Source organism: Rhinolophus sinicus, chromosome 14, assembly GCF_057876585.1.
Source record: "Rhinolophus sinicus isolate RSI-liver-muscle chromosome 14, RSI-T2T, whole genome shotgun sequence".
Lineage (NCBI taxonomy): Eukaryota > Metazoa > Chordata > Mammalia > Chiroptera > Rhinolophidae > Rhinolophus > Rhinolophus sinicus.
This window is the reverse complement of record NC_142514.1, coordinates 178,190,237-178,211,895: the sequence shown is the minus strand read 5'-3', so window position 1 is coordinate 178,211,895 and position 21,659 is coordinate 178,190,237. Positions and strand designations below refer to the sequence as shown.

The 21,659-nt window shown below is 36.6% G+C and overlaps 1 protein-coding gene across 2 annotated transcripts in view; it reads right to left on the bottom strand.

Annotated features, from left to right (window-relative positions):
- Nucleotides 1-666: 666 nt before the first annotated feature.
- ZFP91 (ZFP91 zinc finger protein, atypical E3 ubiquitin ligase) overlaps nt 667-21,659 on the bottom strand; it is a 34,682-nt gene continuing 13,689 nt past the window's right edge. Inside the window, exons 3-11 of one of the 2 annotated variants that reach the window (XM_019718895.3) lie at nt 12,875-13,087; nt 12,580-12,616; nt 11,661-11,765; nt 11,001-11,135; nt 9,309-9,359; nt 8,807-8,885; nt 7,740-7,854; nt 4,738-4,837; nt 667-4,404 (exon numbers count right to left, since the gene is read on the bottom strand). In XM_019718895.3, the coding sequence (XP_019574454.2) occupies nt 3,894-4,404; nt 4,738-4,837; nt 7,740-7,854; nt 8,807-8,885; nt 9,309-9,359; nt 11,001-11,135; nt 11,661-11,765; nt 12,580-12,616; nt 12,875-13,087 (1,346 nt within the window). In that variant the 3' untranslated portion in view covers nt 667-3,893. The remainder of the gene's footprint in view (nt 4,405-4,737; nt 4,838-7,739; nt 7,855-8,806; nt 8,886-9,308; nt 9,360-11,000; nt 11,136-11,660; nt 11,766-12,579; nt 12,617-12,874; nt 13,088-21,659) is intronic. The other variant, XM_019718897.3, reaches the window with a different exon arrangement.

Below are 21,659 nucleotides of genomic sequence, written 5' to 3'. Positions count from 1 at the left end.
GTTTCAACCTCCAATGAATCAATTAGCTTTCGCGATTTCAGATCATAGACATTGCTTCTAAATTGAAACACATGCCTTCTCTGAGGCCAATTTCCATAGGTAAACAACAAAAGGAGGGACAGAAGGAGAAAGAAATGAGGCCTGGGCAGCTGTCACAGTAGGCCTTTTAAGGTAGAAGGCTTCTATTATTTTCTTTTTTTAAAAATTAGTACTTGACATGGACAAGTGAGTTTTATGAAGAAGCACTGATATTAAATGCTACCCAGGTTTTGCCATTATCAGAGTGAAATTAACCTCACAGCAACCTTACCGTTCTTGCTACTAGATTAACATGGCCACCTTTCCTAGCAGAAGGCTGCTGAAAAACGGGTTTTCCAAATTTGCCAAATGTTCACAGGATCATACGGCATCTCAGCGTTAGAAATCAAGAACTAAATGGAGTGCAAAGTTTACCTGATTCTCAGCAAGAGCAAACAGTATCTGCCACATAAGACCTGCTGAGGGCACTTGTTTCCTTATTTAGCAGCAGCAGTGTTTTCGCCCTAGGACAACTGTAACTCAGTACAACCAAGGAAGACCAGTTGCTTCCATGAAGACAACTTTTATTTTTCTTCTTTACATATTTATTTTGAATATGCCTTATTTAGAGTAAGAGAAAACAAGGACTTGAAAAGCAGAGTATCCCTTTTATTATAATTTCTTTGTACATAACCTTTTCAACCTAGATTCAGGTAACTAACTACCTGTCTCTCCCATCAAAGGAGAAGGGTCCTGCAAATTACAACAGGCAAAAGGCTTTTAGGAAATAAAGTATTTTAAATTGATCATTACAATTTTTCAATTTTTCTGAGTACATTGGAAAGTGGGAAAAAGACAGGAGAGAAAAATGGTATTTCAAATCACCAGACTGTAATAACCTCAGGTTTAATACACTCTTTATATTTTTTCTCCAAACAGGTACAAAGGAGGTTCAAGTGCTCTATGTGGATGCTTTTCCATACCTTAATATATATATTTTTCACTCCCAGTAATCCCGGCCAGTGTTAATCTAAACTCTCTGAAGCATATTAAGTCAATTATGCAAAATAACTGTGGGCAACCACAAAGGGGAAGCACAGAAATAATGCTTGTATGTCAACTACATTATCAGAATCTAGTAATGTCCAATTCAAGATGGAGAATATGCAGTGGGGAGAAAAGGTTACGGAATTTGAGTAAGAGTAGGAAACGCAGAATTTTAAGATTAAAAGAGCTCCTTGGAAGGACAATGAAGTAAACAGCATGAGGAGCAGAAAGGAAAAACGGAAGAGGGGCCAGTACAAGTTAGTTTACTTATACCAACTCTTTCCTATGCCAGCATCCTTTTCCCAAAAAGAAAAAAGAAAAAGTCCACAAAAAACATTTTAAAATGTATTGCAAACTGCTATAATTTATTGAAGCAAATTATAGGCAAATTGTAGCTATGAAGAGGACAAAAAATAGAGGAGAAAGAACATAAAGTTTCTAATCATTAGCAATAACTAATTGTTTTTGGTGGGGAGAGGAGTGTGAGATAGGGAAAAACATATTTTCCTCTATCTCATTTATACATATATTTTTAATGCAGTTTGCTTTTGTGTATGTGGCTAAAATACCTGATGACTAACCAGTAAATGTAATTTATGGACACAAAGGATAAAATAAATGTGACAAAGGTAAATGTGGGGAATAGATGCTAACTAGTGAAATGGTACTAAATGGATTTATATGTATGGGGAACAACTTGCGTTGTAGACCCACCCAATCAATCTTACAATATTTTCAAATCTATCCAACATACCAAAGCCAACTCCAAATCCTTACTGTGGGCAGGAAACATATTCTACACCCCTCCTATCCTTAGTCGATTTTCTACCCCCACGTTGGAGAGATGGCAAATCTGCAACACTCTGAAAAGAAACAATAGTGCATTTAAGGCTGTTCACTGTAGGTGTTTCACTCCCTCTTCCCTGGCATCCCAAACACTGACACTAGTGGGTGTAAAGTAAGCCTCTTTCAGAGATGACATTTTGTTACCCTTCTTTTTGGGAAAAAAATAAATCAAAGAGAAAATTGATAAACTTTGTAGTTTTAGTGTTTTTGAAAAACAAGCTGTTCCTTATTCTGTTCTCAGCAAAACTTCATTCTTTCCAAAAGCCATCGCACATTTCTGACAAACAATGAATAGGGCAAGCCTTGAATTCCATCTTCTGAGGTACACAGAAGGATTAAAAATTGCCCTTTTAATTCCCTAAAAATGAGCCAAAATTGGTTTTTAATCTGGAGTTATGAACTTGCACAAAAACAATACCTGTCTCTCTCATGGACAGTAATAAGCAATCTACCCCACGAAAATTCCTTCTCAAAGGAAGCAGTAATTCCCAGAATTTTAGGGAAAGCCAAAGCTACCGATTAACTTTGTCTATTGAAGCCTTTCCTTTTCTGAAGCGTTATTAAAAGGGAAACAAAACAGAGCAATTTTCTTTGACTTAAAACTGTATGACTCAGCCTATTCCTTCACTAATGTCAATGTCCTTCACTAATTGGGAGCTGGAATGAACCAATGATAAAGCGCAGCAAAAACAAAAACCAGGCCAGGGGCCAGAGTTGGACCAATAGGGAGGTATGTGTAAAGAAATGATGGTGACAAAACAAAAACAAATTCGTAAGAGAAAATCTTTTATCTCTAATTCAGACCCTGGACGACCTTCCTCATCCCCTCAAAATTCCTAAATCTCAATGCTCTAAAACTCACAGAGCACTAATTACCACAAACCTAACAATCTTCCCTAACAAGGCTTCTGAAAAAGCACTAAACTACTGTAGTGATTTTATTAGTGCTGAGGACCAGCTTAAAGGCCACTGGAGAGCTATGATTTTAGAGGCTGGCTGTGCTTCTTCAACCCTATATCTTGCCTTCAAAAGTACCTCTTATGGAAAAGGACCCCATGTCAGAATAATCCACTCTCTCCTAGCCCCACACAAAATAGCAACAAAGACAAAAAAAAAAAAAAAAAAAAAAAAAAAAAAATCACTTTCCGTTAATAAATAAGGAATCTCAGGTTCCACAACACAAAAACACACATGTTCAAAGTGCAAATTTCTGCCATTAGTCTGGGACTTTACTCACTGTCTCACTGACACGCAGCCCTGTCCTATGGTCAGAGACACCATGGGGAGGGCAGCCCCCTCCCTGTCGGGGGCCTGCTTCCAAGTAAGTGAGCACCACTAAGAACCACATGGAGGTGTCAGGAGGACTGAGGTGCTGGGGTCAAAGGGGAGGGAGGTGGTCCCCATGTACCCTTCCTTCCTGAAACCCAGTGGGGACTGGAGGAAAAGGGGGTGAGAGATGTGTGCTGTTTTAACAGCTCACCCTGCTAAGGGGCCCTAAAGTGCCAAGTCAAGCTGCCAGCCTCCAAAGATTAGAATTATATGATACTTTTCAGGTAAATGTCTGCAATGGGTAGAAGCCAGAACCACAGGGCAGCAGTAAAGGAGGAGTTTGGGTTTAGAGGACAGTAATATACTAGTTAAGAGTTAAAAGCTGACCCAGAGCACATCAGAGTTGCAAAGTGGAAAAGGGGATCTGCTGATGAGCAGGAAGTCTGCCCGGTTGGAACTGAGTGTAAGGAGAAGCCTCACTTTAAGAGCTTCTTCTTTTTTGTCTGCCTTTCTGGTAAAGGCAACATTGATTTTATAAAGGGGACAGTAGAGGGAGAAAAGGGGATGGGTGTTATGTGTGTGCTGTGATCCAAAATGGAAATAGCAGGCCCTTCAGTTATTTTACTAGATTTTAAATGCTTTGAATTTTTTTTGTCCTTTTTATCTTTTAAGTACAAAGTCTGAGCTGTCCCAGTGTCCAGTCTTCCCTTCTCCTAAGGTCCAGTAGAGTCTGAATCTTCAATCAGAACCTCTGTGGTAGCACCGAGTATGTCCGAGTTCATGACCAGCCCTTCAGCACCCCCACTGCTGCCACTGCCCACAAAGATCTTCCCATCAGCCATCAGGCTCACCCGCTCTGTCCCACTGCAGTATGACTTTGACATCCCTTCCGCCTCTAGCAGGAGGCACTCTCCAGAGGTGGAGTTTCCCAAGGGCTCAGGAAGAAGAGGAAGACCCTGACCATCCGCAGGTTGTGTCAGGGACTCGGGGTTAGTGCCCAAGATATCAGTGCTGGTGATGAGGGCACCCGCGTTGGCGGCCAGAGCTTCAGCAATCAGCACCTCGGGGTGGCTTTTTGCTTTGTGCGCCACTACGCTGTCCTTCTTCTCAAATTTTTTGCCACAGATATTACAAGAGAACTGGTAGAAGGAGTCTGCATCATGCTTCTTCATGTGCCAATTAAGGGATGCCTTTTGCCGACAAGTGAATCCACAGATCTCGCATCTAAGGAGAGTGGAAGAGGAAATGGCTGGTCAGACAGAGAAATAAAGAGAACTCTTATTCAGTCAGGGTGAGAATTCAGAGGTCACATATACAAGCAAAAGTCAGTAACACATACTTCTTGTGAAATATTAGGAAAAGTTACTAGATGGAACACTAATCTTTTTTTCTTGCTTGAAAGAACAGAAGAAAAAGGTCACTAAGTAGCTCCCCCCACAAAAATGCTCACTCTAATTTGGTAAAAGTAAAGAACAGTGGCAGGTGAAATGTTTGTAAAGGGGCTAACCCCCGGGGTATACATCCTTCTCACCCAGACATTCACCAGTAACTACTCACTGTAATGGCTTCTCTCCAGTATGAATCATCCGATGCACTGCCAGGTTGTGGGAACTCTTGAAGGCCCGAGCACAGTATTCACAGATATAATCTCTTTGATCTGAGAAAAAAAGATAATGTGGTTAGTGTTCCATTTAGTAGAATCTCCATTTTTTTTCCTGGTTTACAATGAGTAAGCAGATGATCAGGCAGCTCAATTTAGAGTAAAAGCAATACTGTTTTCAATGTATAAAAACTTTGGATTAACAAAATTTTAAAAAGAAATACATAGTTCCATCTTTTTTTTTTTAATCCATTTATTCAGTATCCTTATGGATGTTAAAAACAAAACAAAATAACAAAAAACAAAAAAAAAACCTAGACAGAAATATGACAACTGAAATCCTAATCTCAATTTTACCAGTAATCCAGATCTTGGATGAATTGTTTTAACAAATAAACAGCTACCTTTTCCATGGATTTGATTCTTTAGAATTTTTTCCACATTATCATGAAACCTAAATGCTTATGAATAAACAATCTGGCATTCAAGCAACAACTACAACAACAACAAAAGAATTTGGCATTTGCTAGAAGAAAAGTGATCTATATCTCAAGTAGTAATCTTATCTTCTGTTGCAGGTTTAAAAAATGTTTCCCAAGATAAACGATTTATAGTTCTCTCAAAAGATTCAAGGTGCTATCAAATATGTATAGCACAGGACTGTATTTACCCTTTTCTCCTACCTCACATCTTCTGTACCACTCAACTACCTCCCTCTGTCATTTCACAAGCTCCCCAAATTTCAGAGGATTTTTGATGAATTGGTAACAGGGTATGGAATCTCTGAGGCAAAAGAGTATCATACTTAATTATTTCTTATCACTTGGTTTACAAGACAGTGGACAAACAGATGCTCAGTATCATTTGTTGAATGAATGACCACTACAATTTCCATGCCTGTCACTTAAAATTACTACAAATAAAGTGAAAACACAAGGATAAGTTAAAAGGCAAACAATAACAAATTCAATCCTATACTTTATCCCAGTTTTAAAACTAAATGTGGGAGAAGCAAGTTTTTTTCAAGCTTGAACGTACTTAGGAATCACCTGGGGGTCTTACTAACTGCAGATGATGATTCAGTATGTCTGAGGCAGGGCTTGAGATTCTGTATCTAACAAGAGCTCAAGTGATGCCAATGCGTGTTGGTCTGTGGGCTACAGGATGGGTAGCACGGCCTAGAAAACTCAGTCATAACCCAGAGAGAATTTTTAGTATCTCTCAGGTCTTGTCTACTTTCCCAGCCCCGCAGGAGCATGGCAAATCAGTGAGGTATCCATTTGTTTACATAAATTATATTTTCTAAGGGCATCCATATATACTAATTTAGAAAAGGAAAACTCTCAACACTGATATCATACAATTGTATTAACCAAATAAAAATATTTGGAATGAACTGAATTCTAAAGCAGTTTGTCATAGCAGGCTTGCAATATTTAGCTAAAATAGTCTAAAAACTAGCTAAACTAGCTAAAATAGTCTAAAAACAGTTGTCAGAAAGTACTTTTCTATGAGCTAGAACAGTCTAACAGAAAGGAGCAGAGAAATGACAGCACCTAGCAAGAAATACAGCGCATACAGCATTTTCTCTAAAGAAACATAGCATAATGCAAAGACTGTAGACTTTGGAATTAGGGTTTCCAGGCGGGAATTCCCGCCCATTCTTGGGAAGTTTTTTTTCGCTTTCCTGTTCCTGAATCCCGAGAAAAGTTGGTCGGGAAATCAGGAATATCGGCTCCTTAAACCCAGGTGGTTGGTAGTATCGACCATCACTTTGTGGAAACGATTCATTGTGGAGAACAGAGAACAGTTTATATCTCGGGATTCCAGAACGGGAAAGCGAAAAAAATTCCTGAGAAGGGGAGGAATTCCCACCTGGAAACCCTATTTGGAATGATTTCAAATCCTGGTGTTTAGAAAGTCTACCATGTGCCAGGCCCCGTGCAATAAATAGCACTTTATATGTTATCTCATTTCATCTTTATAGTAACTCATGGTATTGGTGTCATTAAATCCTTATTTTACAGATGAGGAAAAGTGATGAGAAGAAATTAATTAACTTGCCTAAGTGACACATAAATGATGCAAAGGGTACATATCTCAGTATGACCTTGGGCAGGAGACATAGCATCTCTGTAACAGGAATTCCTAGCCTTACCCACTATGATTGTTGAGAAGGTAATATATAACAATCAAGTGTCTGGCACGTAGTTGATTACTGATTAGCTCTAATACCCAGCTCAAATTGTTCCCATTAGCTACACTGCACGGAGATTGTCGGTGATGAAAAATGAATGGAATCTGAATCCATTCCATAATGTGCATTACTAAGACATTCAGTTTTTCTTTTTCATAGCGCCTGCGTGAGGTTACATGTGAACTCAATAGCTTTAGATTTCAATAGCAGCAGAAGTCCCAGGAGCTATTTAGTAGTTACCATAAACTATAAGCAAACCTCTTTACCATTTAGGTTTTCTCCTCAAACTCCTCCCTTTTAATCCGTAAGAGCTACTATAAGCATCTACCTGAAGCAGAATTGGAAAATCCTGGTTTTGCTAAAATGAGTTGTGTGAACATAAGTAAGTTATTGACTGTTGCTAGGCCTGTGGTTCATAGGCTGAAAACAAGGCCAAAACAAACAAACTTGGTGATGCTGAGTGGATGGATAAGCAGCAATATGTGTCAAGTATTTGGTCCACAGCTGACACAGAGTATGTGCTCAAGAAAAGATCATTATCCAGGTGATGAAAGCTCTTCACAAAGAAGTCAAAGGAAAAAAATTAAAAGCCCTAGCTTTTCATCCTTTGTAAAACTTGTGTTTTTATATTTCATTTTACCACCTATCTCTCACACTTCACTGTATACTCTTTTAAAATTTATGTTAGAAAAATATATCATTACCAATTTATGTTTAAAAGTACAGTGCCTTAGCTACTTGATAAAACACTTTTAAAAGTACCGGTATGATGTTTGGCGTGTCGCAGAAGTTGCTTCTGGAGCCGGAAGAGTCGTCCACAGGAGGGATGGGGACATACATATTTCTTCTTCAGTAAATGCTGATATTTAATGTGGTGCTAAAACAGCAAAAGAAAGGGAAGAGGGGTAAAAATCAAGGCTTCCTGAATGCTTGTTCCTTTGCTAAGTCCAAAGTCCTGAAGGAAAGTCAAACACTTTGTACACGGATGGGGAGGCAGTATAATCAAAGGGTTCAGAACATCGGCTATGGCAACAAACTTTCCAATCTGGGTCTGTCATTTACTAACAGCATCATTTTAGGAGATGTGTCCTGAAATATTGTTAAGCTCCAGCTCCCATCTGTAAAATGGAGATCATAACTGTCCCTCAGTGTCGGTGTGGGGATCCAGAGCTCATATATTGTATGGTGCTTAGTGCAGCAAATGGCACATAGCAAAAGAATACTAGCTATCATTATTATAACAGAACCAGAGTCAGAAAGCAAGGCCTTACTCTCACTTTATACTTGCTGCTAAACTAAAGATCAAATAGGCATTTCTTAAGCTTTAGTAATTAGTATTTCACTTTCATGTTTTCTGCCAGACCTAAACATAAGCTGTATCTTTACTCATATTTTAAAAATTTATTCACTAAAAACAAACAAAACAAAAAACCTACAAACTAAAATTTAAAAATTTAAACAGTATTCAAGAAATCACTGGTTTGAGTTACTAATTTTGTTTTTATAAAGGTACATATTAAAATCTGTTCATCTGTGTCTTGGTATGTAGTTACAATCATTTCCTATATCAGAAGCATTTACACCACAATGGGAAACACAGGAATTTCCCAAGATTCCAAGGAAATCCTTCATTTGGGCTCAGGTTCTTATACACTTTTCTTTTTCTTTAACACAATGAAGTAATTTTATGTTTAAATAAAGATTTTTCTTGATATTGCATGTCAATGATAAAGCCTACACAAGTTTACAAATTATAAAGTCTCATGAGGTATGAGAATTAGTAATGGAACATAACCTGAAAGGCTGCCTTACGTAACAACGTCACTGACCTGCAAATAGCGAGGGTGAGCAAGAACGGTTCCACATCCTTCCATCTCACAACGGACATACTGGATTGGAGGCTTTTTTCTATTATCAATATGTCAGAGAAAAGTTAGCAACAGAAAAGAGGCAGTCTGTTGCCTTTAATTCAAACTGCACTATTAGGGAATAGCAATTTTACAGTATGAAGAATTAAAATCTCTTTACTGGTCTATAGCATGCTAGAATGTTAGAAGTAACCAGAAATTGCGAAATGTTTAATAACATTTATAAAAATTAATGCAAAACAAACTAGTAACCCCGCAAAAGGTAAAGAAGTATTAAGATTTTCAGAAACTTTCAGATCCTGCAGTGGAAGTAAAACCATAGTAACTCTGCATCAAGGACATTAACGAAGCTACTTTTGTGAAATTTTTAAGTAGCCATTCCTGCAGGATTATTATGGCTAAATATGTGACTAAAGTGCCTGCCACCAGAAACAAAGTACAACATAGAAGTATAAATTTTCACCTCCTTTTGGGTAATCGTGGACTTTTGTCATCTTTTCGTCTTCTTCCTCTCCTGTAATTAAAAAACAGAGTAAAATGTCCACATATTCTGGATTGAAGCTTACTGAGTGAAGGATGGCTGAAGACATACGAGGTGTGATAAAAAAAATTCAGTGTTTAAACTTAAAAAAAAATTATTACAGTAAAAGACACATTGCCATTAATCCCCGTCAAAATACTCCCCTTGCTTCAAACACACTTATCCCATCGTCCTTGCCACTTTCTGAAGCAGTTCTGGAAGTCCTCTTTCGTGAGTGTCTTTAGTTGTGCTGTCATGGCTGCCTCGATGTCCTGAATCAATTCAAAATGTTTACCTTTCATGGTCATTTTGACTTTGGGGAAAAGCCAGAAGTCGCACAGTGCCAATCTGGTGAATAAGGTGGATGAGGACACACTGTAATGTTTTTATTTGACAGAAACTGTCGTACCAGAAGTGATATGTGATCAACAAATACAGTGAATGCTGCTGCTAAATGCCATCCAAATGGAAAGGCAGCGATCTTCAATATGGGGACGCGGTGCACAGAATCTTAGTTTAACAGTGTGTGACAAGTTTCAACTGTTCAATGCAGTTGGGTGTGAGCTACAGTTGAGAGAAGGTGTGTTTTAAAGTGTGCCGTAAATCATCCTCCATCATGACAATGCTCCGGGTCACACACTGCTTCTGGTATTCAGCAATAAAAATATTACGGTATGTCCTCATCCACCTTATTCACCAGATCTAGCACCATGCAACTTCTGGCTCTTCCCCAAAGTCAAAATGATTCAAGACATTGAGGCAGCCATGACAACAACTAAAGATACTTCCAGAGCTGCTTCATAAAGTGGCAAGAACGAGGAGATAAGTGTGTTTGAAGTGAGGGGGAGTATTCTGAAAGGGATTAATGGCAATGTGTCTTTTACTGTAATAAACTTTTTTTTATTTAAACATTCACTGTATTGTTTGATCACACCTCGTATATATTCAAGACCAAAGAGCAGATGGCAAAAACAAAAGATTACGCAGAATATATAGTCACAGACATATCTTGCAAACCAAAGATTTCACTCGGAAGTAATTTCACTTTCAAATAAGTCTGCATTACAAGTTACATACACCTTCAATAAACTATACAATACTATGGAAGAATTGGATAAACCTCAAGGTCACTACCTGAAAAGTTGTTTCAGTTAAAAGTCTATCACTTAATTTCATCAATTTAAAAAGTAGAGTAAGAGTCTATTATCTAAATATCCTAAAAATATAAACTGTACTCTCCTTGCAGTAGAACCAAAAAGTCTAAAACACTTTAAAAATCTTATTTCTGCAACAGGAATGATTGCTAGATAGAAAAATTTTCCCTGATCAAGGTTATAACATCATTGGCTTTATCTGCCCTTCTTTTGAAGACCAAAAGATTTGCCATATTTCTCTAGCTGTTCTATTCCCTCTGAAGCCCTACACCTACTGTCTTACCCACTCATTTGTATGTCTAAGTACTGCTTTGAATTAAACTTTTCAAGCTTTTGAGAAGAGTCTCTGCAATAAAACTGTCAGCTGCTTGAGGCCACGATATGTATATGTCAACATTCTTCCTCACTTTCCCCACCCTTTTTTCCACTAGTGGCTTCAAAATCTGTTAGGTTTCCATGTAAGGAGTAATTGCCCACTCACTTTCTAGGAGGTTCCTCATCCTCCCTAATTTCATTCTCTTCTTCTTTCACCTCTACCTCTACTTCCACTTTAATTTCTTTCTTCTCCTTCTCTTCTTTCACCTTCCCTGATTTTCTCCGTGGCTTTGGGGTTTCCCTGAAAACACAAATACATTTCAACATTGGTATCTAGCAAAGGATTTTGCCAAGGAAAACTGACAACAAGGTAAAGCCTGGGATTATCACTGATTTACTATAAAATTATGATCCTTAGCTCATGAAATGTGATTTCCAGACAACCATTCCTCATATGCAGAGTAATGATAACTACTTAAAACCTATGGGATGAATCCCCAGAGTAATGATGCCCTAGAATGAAATCTCACTATTCTTGTAAAGAGAAAATAAAAATGGAAAAGTCTAAGTAATCAGGCAATTCATGATCTCGTTATAATATGCAGACATCATAACAATATAGATAGGATCAAAATAAAGCTCTATAAATAGAAGAGAGGGCTGTATAAGAGAGTAGTAAGATGTTAGATTTGCAAAATAAATATACAATTATCCACTTAAAATAAGTCTATACCCATTAGTTTGGCAACAAAGCAAAATAAAAGAATGCAACAGTTATTTTCTAACTTATTTTTCATCGACAAGCCTGGAGTAAAGTGAGACATGCCTTTCTAAGTGGGGTTTGTAGGTCTCATCTCTTGGGTCATCTTTGAATGGTATTTCCTCTTCACTGATTAACATCTCTTCTTCCTCCTCCTCCTCCTCATCACTACTTCAAAGAAGCAAAAAAAGATTAGAAATTCTAGTTGTAAGGATTATATCTGAGTAGATTTTCTAATTTTAGTATATGTGCTGCTGAAGTGAACATTGGATTTTATTCAGGAATTTTTTTTAGAGGTAGCCAAAGATTCACAGTAAGTTATCTAGAATTTTTATCCTCATAATTTAGTTGAACTGCAATCTATCTGTTTCATCCTGAAGAACTGGAACTAAAATTCCTAGATATGCTATATATACATATAAAGTATATGTGTGTGTGTATGTATGTGTGTATATATATATATATATATATATATATATTCATTTATATATATATATATATATATATATATATACATATATACTTCATTAAATAAAGTTAATGACTGCTCAATGGCACTAAGAGTTTAAAAAAACAAGAATACACTTTATAATGCATGTCTAATAATCTGCTGTATCAAAAAACACCAATCAACACACACACACACACACACACACACACACACACACACACACACAACCTTTATCACCAAAGATACTGATAAAATTTCAAAAGCCAGGTCTAAAACACACACATTTCATATTATTGCCTAGCACGGAATAAGACAGAACACAGAAGATACTCAAGACAATTTCTGAACTACATAACTAAAGATTATATGGCTAAAGCTCTAATCAAGAACCAAGTGGAATCTAAATTGAACATGAAACAAGTTAATTTCTCTTAGAGCTCAGAATTCTCTCAAGTAGAAAACAACTTTGACTCATTTAATGTGATTGTGCCCTACATCCCCAAGGGTTACATATGAAATATGAAAGTGTCTTACCTAATGCCACCTGGAGATTGATGCTCTTCTGTAACAACTGGAAAAATAAAGGCAAAACAAAACAGTTTTATGTCGAAAGAAGTATTTTCTCCCTCAAGCCAAGAGACTCAAACCAAATTATTCTCTGAAGTAATCACACGAAAGGAGAAGATCTGCAAATTGTCCGAAAGGAACCCTTCCTGTATACCACTACACCCACCCCTGAAAGATACGCTGTTCTGGCAAATGTTCAGCAGTATAATGAAAATCAACAGACAACTGGTTCCTAAATAACCATGCTCTACTTGGACGGTACCATAGTCAAGCTGATCTGTATTTGGTTCCGACTTGCAGATGAGCTGCAATGAACCAGTCTTCGACCTAGAGCTTCGGGTGTTCTCCGTGTCACGATGCCGATGGATAGATGTCCTGCTGCTGCTGCGCCAGCCCCGGCTGGGTCTCGTTGCTGCAATTGAAACTTCCTGAGGGAGGGTAGAATCGTTTTCTTCCTCTTTCTCTTCCTTGGGATCTAGATGAAAACATATACCATTCTTACTAAGTTTACAGTTAACCAATAACCATCGCTGTATACCTACTATTGTAAATAGTCAATGAAAAGAAGAAAACTTTCCAGAAGAAAAAACCCTCAAATTTTTAAATGAAATAATAGGAACAAACAAAATGAGAGAAAAATCAGGTAAAACTTATCCTTACTGTCATCTCTCTGAAGAAAAAACTTCATGTTGCAAAGTAGCAATTTTATACTGCTTCATCTACTAAGACGTGGATTTCTAAGAGGAGTATGTAAAATATACCAAACAAAGTAATTCAATTCATGGAATTCTAACATTTAGATATAAAGAAAGTAAATTAAGTCAGTGGTCCCAGAAAGATGACTGGAACTACAAGAGGCCTGCAAAAGAACCCTATGTCTAGATGTTTTAACAACCAAACAATCCTGCAAGGAATCCGCTAAAGAGGAATCCCGTAACAGGAATGCCTTTCCTTGGCTACTTAAATAGTTTTACTTGAAGCTACAGCATGAATGTAAATTAACCTACAGGGCAAATCACGACCAAGTGCAGCTCCAGTGCAGCTCTGTTTCAGGTGTGTCATAAGCCACTGAGCACAGGCACACACACAATCTGCTACTGTTACCCTGTACTAACCATGCTTTAAAGGGAGAATAAGGTGAGGGAGGTCATCCCCTTCTGCGCCATCGATAATAAAAACTTAGCATTAGAAACTGGCTTTCAAACCTAGAGTAGCTTATTATTACTTATATCTATGTAAGTTAGTATGTATTAGAAGTGAGCCTATTTTGACTATGGAAGATTCTTTAATAACCTTGGAATGGAAAGGGCCTAAGACCAGTACAAAATTTCACATCTTAAGACTGATACTCCTGACTACATAAACATAAAAGTTTTCTGCATGGCAAATTCCACTATAAACGAAGTCTAACAGCCCAATAGAAAAATAGCAGCTCGGTAAAAAATAATGGCTTTCAAATATACAAACAAATAACAAAAAAGCTCAATCCACTCATAACAGAGAAACTCAAATGAAAATGATAGCGTGATTCCATTGTTCCTCTATTATATTGGCGATAACCCAAATGCCTGACAACACACTGTATAGGTAAGGCTGTAGGAAACAGGCACTCTACTACAGATAATGGCATGCGTATCGGCAAAACCTCTATGAAGGACGATTTGGCAATATCTATCAAAATTATAAATGCACACATCTTTTCATGCTAATTTCAACTACTAGGAATTTATCCTACAAAACTACAATCATACTTATAAAATGACTTATGTATAGTCATTACAGCATTGTTTTTAGTAGTTAAAGAGTAGAAAACTATCAGAAGGGGACCAGTTACATGAATTTTGATACAGCTAGTCAATGGGCAACAGCATGGAATCAACCCCAAGACACTTTATTATGCAAAAAACCTATATCCATATAATACCCAAATATTATATATGTATCTATGTTTTATATATACACATGTAATATATGTAATATATTATGTATATTATATATTATGTATATGATGTATTATGCATATGTAATATATATAAAGATGTTTCTTATGGATGATAACAATACTTCTGGAAGAATATACAAGAAACTGATAAACACTGGTCATCTTCTGGGAAGGTCCAAATATATACCCAGCAATTCTACCTCTAAGTATCTACCTCAGGAAAATAAACTGACACATGGAGGTTCACTATACCATGTTTATAACTAAAGAATGGAAACAACCTAATCCTCCATCAACAAAAAAGTATTTAAATAAACCATGCCCTATTACCAAGATGGAATATTATATAGAGGAATCTGTAAAAAATGACACAGAATTATGGCAAAAACAAGATATAGTACATAAAAAACTTTTTTTTAAAGATCTGCAAAATACAGTTTCTTCTACTGTGGAACGAGGTGGTAACTTGGGGCTACTTCAGCTTGAACTATACTGTTTAAAAGTTTTATGAGAATATATTCAGGTAATAGAATAAAAAAGGTTTGAAATGTAGATGAATAGCAGTGGAACTTCTAAAAACTTGCCATAATTATTAAATCAGATGTGCATTTTGGTTCAGTTTTCCTTTCCAGTCATTATTGCCTTTGTCATCCTTCTATCTGAGCTACTGAAAGTATCAAAATAATAAAAGGCTAGAGTTGAAATTATCTTCAAGACATCCTAGTCTAACTACAATCAGCTTGTTCAAGATCACAAAGCTAGCTAAGCAGACCTAGACTTAAAAATCATGTCTTGAGACCATTTTACACATAGGTCATGGCCACTTTTAAGAGAATTTCTTCAAAGGGAGATACTCAACACCCTCCATAAAGTATTACATTAAATAATGGAGAGAAAATGCTCTTATTCAACCCAACTACACTAATATGGATTTTACACTCACTCCATAACCTTCCTGTACTCAGTACAGTTCTTTTCTTCTTCATGATGAAAGGCCTGTATGCCTAACCCTTGTCATACTGTGGATCTTACCCACTGGACAAATGATAGCAACCTGACGAGAACTGCTTCTTGTCATAAAGCATAACAGCCTATCTTATTGAATACCACACTCATCCCCCAAAAAGTCTAGTGATGGTGACATCAAGCAAAGATGTTTCTCGACAGACAGACAGACAGACAGACAGACACACACACACACACACACACACACACACACACACCTTACCGAATTAACTTTGTAAAAACTCTGGGAAAGTCAAAGGTTTATAGCAAACAAGTAAACACTGAATCAAGAAAAAGAATTAAGCAAGGTATTTAAGGAAATCTTTGTCAAATCATTTGTTGAACACAAGCTAAAGGAAACAGCCTTTAGAGATCACACAAGACAAAGAATATGGTCTTTAAAAAATATGCTCAGAGAGCCATAGGAAACCATCAATAAAGAACTAAAGAAAATCAGGAGAATAATGCTTTGACAAATAGAGAATGTCAATGAAGATAGTAATTATAAAAATGAACCAAACAAATTCTGGCGTTGAAAAGCGCAACAAATAAAAATTCACTGGAGGGTTTCACTCAACAGCCGATTTGAGAAAGTAGATGAATCAACAAAGTATAAGAGGTCAAATGTGAGTCTCTAGTCCAAAGAATAGAAAGGACAAAGAATGAAGAAAAATAAACAAAGCTGAAGAGACTTGTGGGACCATTACGCACACCAACATATATATCCCAAAGGGAGAGCAGAGAATGGAGCAAAAAAGAATATTTGGACAAATAAAGGTAAAAAATTCCCCCAATTAATAAAAAACATGAATCTACACAAACAAAAAGCTCAACGAACTCCAAACAGGATAAACGCAGAGTTCCACACTAAGACACATTATAATCAATCTGTCAAAAACCAAAAGACAAAGAGAGAATCTTGAAAACAGCAAGTGACTCATTAGTATAAGGGATGCTCAATAAAATTAACAGCCTGTTTTTCATCAGAAACCATGGAGACCAGCAGGCAGAGAGGGACTATTCTTTAAAAATGAAGGAGAAATTACAACATTCCCAGATAAACAAAGGCAGAGTGTGTTGCTAGTAGGCCTGCCCTACGAGAAATGCTATAGGGAGTCCTCCAGCTGAAAGGACACTAGACAGTAACTTAAAGCCATATGAAGAAATGAAAATAGTTGCAAAGGTAACTATATAGGCAAATATAAAATAGTATTATTGTATTTTTGGTGCCTCAGAATTCTCCCACCCATTAGTCATTAACAAAAAACAATGTCCATACTTTTAGGTATTTTGTTACAGCAACACTCCACTTCTGGTACGAAAATCTGTATTAGTTCCCTAGGGTTGCCACAAGAAATGACCACAAAGACCTGTTTATCTATAAATATCCTATTTCCAAATAACGTCATTCACAGGTACTCAACATCTTTTTTGGGGAAATAATTCAACCCATTGCAAGTAGCTCTAATACAAGATGATACAGACCTCAAGTCAAAAAGTGGTGTGAGACAAATACACTGTACATTGATAATAAAGGTCCATCAAGCAAGAAGGTATAAGAATTAGAAACCTATGTGTACATAATATATAAAGCAAAAATTGACAGAATTGAAAGGAGAAATAGGAAGTACTAAAATAAGCTGGATAGGTTAATACAACTTCAATGGATAGAGTAACAATCAGAAGTTCAATTAGGACATAACGAATTTGAGCAAATCTACAAAAAAATTATTCCAGACACATAGAAACAGCAGAATACATGCACACAGAAGATTCTCCAAGGTAGACCATATGTTAGGACACAAAACAAGTTACAAATTTTAAAAGATTGCTATCATATAAAGAATGTCCTCTGATCACAATTGAATGGAACTAGAAATTGGTGTAAGAAGGAAACTGGAAAATTCACAAATGTGTGGAAATTAAACAACACTCTTAAAGCACCAATGGGTTAATGGAGAAATCACAAAGAAAATTAGAAAATACTTAAAGATGCAATAAAATAAAAACACAACATACCTAACTTATAGGATGCAGTGAAAGCAGTGCTCAGAGGAAAATTTTATATACATAAATGCCTACGTTAAAAAAAAAACCACACAGATCTAATCAATAACCTAACTTTATACTTTAAAAGTGTGTGTGGGGCCCCGATGGGGGGGGGGTAGAAGCAGCAAACCAAACCCAAAACTGCAAGAAAGGAAACGAAGACAGAGATAAATGAAATTAAGAAAATAAAAACACAATAGAGAAAAATCAATGGAACCAAAAGTTGGTTCTTTGAAAACGATTTATGAAATTGACAAACTTTTAGCTAGACTAAGGAAAAAAAAGAGAAGATTCCAATTACTAAAATTTGAAATAGAAGTGGGGACATTATCACTGACCTTATAGAAATAAAAAGGATTTTAAGAGAACACAATGAAAAACTGTATGACAACAAATTAGATAATCTACATGAAATAAATTCCTAGACACACACGTACTAACTCAAGAAACAGAAAATCTACACACACTTATAACAAGTGAAGACATTGACTTAGTAATCAAAAACCTCCCAATGAAAAAGAGTCCAGGAACAGATAGTTTCACTGGTGAATTCTACTAAATATTTAAAGAGGAATTAACACCAATTCTTCTCAAACTCTTCCAAAACAATAAAAGGAGGAAACACTTCCTAACTCATTCTATAAGGCCAGCATCACTCTGATACCAAAGCAGGGCAAAGATACTATAAGAAAATTATAGACCAATATCCCTTGAAAACTGAATCCAGCAGCAGATTCAGACTATGCAGCATGTTAACACACTATGACCAAGTGGGGTGCATCCCAGGATTTTGAGGGTAGTACAACATACAAAAATCAATTGATATAATATACCACGCATTAACAGACTGAAGACAAAAAGTACATGACCATCTCAATTGATGGAGAAAAAGTATGACAAAATTACAGACTTTCATGGCAAGAATATACAACAAACTAGGGACAGAATGGACTTCCTCAACCTGACAAAGGGTATTTAACAAAACCCAAGAGCTAACATACTCAGTGGGAAAAGACTTTAAGCCTTCGCCCTAAAATCAGGAACAAGACCAGGATGTCCTCTTTCTCCACTTCTATTTAACACTGTATTAGAATTTTAGCGAGAGCAATTAGGCAAGGGGGTTGGGGGAGAAGGAAACACCCAACCTGGAAAAGAAGTAAACCTGTCTCTATAGAGAAAATGACCTTATTTCTAAAAAAAATTTAGAAGAATCAACAAAAAACTACTAAAGCTAACACAAATTTAGCAAAGCTGCATAATACAAAAATCAACATACAAAAATTAGTTGTCTTTAAATATACCGGCAATGAGCAATCCAAAAAGGGAATTAAGAAAATGATTCCATTTACAATAAAAAAGAATAAAATATTTAAATATTACTAAGATGGCAATACTCCCCAAATAGATCTACAGATTGAATATAATTGCTATCAAAATCCCAGCTTCCTTTTAGCAGAAATTGACAACCTGATCCTAAAATTCACATGAAAATGCAAGGGACCTACAGCGTGGTGCTAGTGTAAGGACAGACATGGAGACCAATGGAACTGAACTGAGAGTCCAGATGTAAACGCATACATCTATGGTCAACTGATTTTCAACAAGGTTACCAAGACCATTAATGGAGAAAAGAATAGTCTCTTCAACAAATGGTTTTGGGACAAGTGGATACCCACATGCAAAGAGTGAAGATGGACCCTTTATACCACATACAAAAATTAACTTGAAATGGGGCAACAAAGACCTCAATGTAAGACCTAATATTAGAAAACTCTTAAAAGTGAAGAAAACCTACAGAAGGGGAAAATATCTGCAGGTTATATGTCTATTATCAAGAATATATAAAGAACTCTCTCAGTTCAACAACAAAAAGACAAACCACCCAATTAAAAACCGGGCAAAGGACTTAAACACACATTTCTCCAAAGATATACAAATGGCCAGAAAGTACATGAAAAGATGCTCAATGTAAGTCGTTAATGAAATGCAAAACAAAACTACAATAAGATTACCACTTTACACTCACTAGACTGGCTATTAAGGAAAAGAAAGGAAAAAGGAAAGGAAAGGAAAAAGGAAAGGAAAGGAAAAAGAAAAAAGGAAAGGAAAGGAAAGGGGAAAGGAAAGGAAAGGAAAGGAAAGAAGTTGGAGAAAGTGTGGAGAAATTGGAATTCTTGTACATTGCTGATGGGAATGTAAAATGGCATAGTCTCTGTTGAAAACCGTTGGCAGTTCCTCAAAAACATATACATAAACAATTACCATTACACCGCAGTTCCATTCCTACGTATACACTCCCCAAATTGAAAACAGGTATCCAAACAAAAACTTGTACACGAATGTTCACACCAGTAAAATTCACAATAGCCAAAATGTGTCCATCAACCATTGAACGGATAAACAAAATGAAATTACTCATAAAATGAAGTACTAATACATGCCATGAATGAATCTTGAAAATATTATACAACACAAGCCAGACATGAAAATTACATATTGTATGATTCCGTTTATATGAAATATTCAGAACAGATAAATTTAGATTAATGTCTTAAGGTAATTAAGGTAAAAGTAGACTGTTAGAGGCTGGGCAGGGGGAAATGGGGAATGACTGCTTTTAATCAGTAAGGGGTCTAGTTTGGTCAGGGTGGAAATGTCTGGGACTAGATAGAGGTAATGGATGCACAACATTGTATATGTCACTGAACTGTAAACTTTTAAATGGTTAAATTTTTGTTACATGAATTTCACCCCCACAAAAATTATATCTATCTATCTATCTATCTATCTGGGGGGAAAAATAGCACTGTCAGGTTCCCAGAGTAGAAACTGACAACAGAAGGATAATTCCTACGTTAGGATAAACAATCATGACCAGATAGAAAAGAACCACATTTCTCCTGTGTGGTACTTCAAAGGCAACTTCTAGTTGCTTCTCATAATAGCTGTCATCTGAGGAGACTCTTTGATAAAGAGAGAAAAGCCAGAGTGGCCTGAGTGAAGGAAGACATCAGGCAAGCCATTGCCTGAGCAAGATGCAAGCAGTGAATTCAACCCCGTCCTTGAAAGAGGAAGAAGGGACAGAGTGGTTGACAGTGTGCACTGAGATAAAAAGTTGCCAGTACTACTAGCAGGAATGTTTCTCCGCATTCTTCTAGGTAGCAAAAGATGAAATGTAAGAGTGATTTATCTCAATCCTACAGCAACAGGTAATTATTTCAAAACAAGCTAACTCATTTAATTCCAAAAGGGGATAGTCACTTCATTATGATAAAATACTTCAAGTTAGAAGGGTCATCCTAACGTGATCTGGTCCTCTTTCAGGGTGCCCCATTTTTCTCACACAAGCTTAGAGAAATCAAATTACTTGTTCAAGATTACAAGGCTAACATTGACTGTTGAGTGAAAACGGAGTGGTTGATTGATAGGTTGGGAAAAAGCTAAAGGTCTTTTCACTCCTATTTAAATATTTACATTTTCTCTGAGAAACTAATCCTTAAATACTGGTTAAGTGCCTGGCAGTATAATATTTTTTTCATCTTTCCAAATTTGGCCTGCATAACCCTGTCAAGTGTTGTTATTACTCTTGTCTTTATAGAGGAGGAAAGCAAGTAGCAAGTGACTTCCCAGGCTCACATACAAGCTGTAGAGCTGGAACTGGAACCCAGGTATAGCTAAATCCAAAGTCCATATTCTTTCTATAGACCATACCTAGCCACATAAGAGGAACGGGAAAACACCAGTCCAAGCGCTTCACTCAAATTTGGCTCATTTCCACCCAGCTCAAGTGCCAAGAGGTGGTCCCATGTATGTAATATACTGATCTAAAAGACAAGAATTACTCCCTAAAAGTGATTTTTTAAATCTAAAACTACATATAGTATTTTATGTTTCAAAACAGAGAACTGGAGGCATTTTTTATGATTAAAAACCAGCAAAAAAGCTGAGAGATCTTCAAAGTTTAATTAAGAAATTAAATGATCTGTACATTTCAATCTGGTTTACTCATTTTTAAATCAACAAGACTGAGTGTATGTATATGTGCTAATAT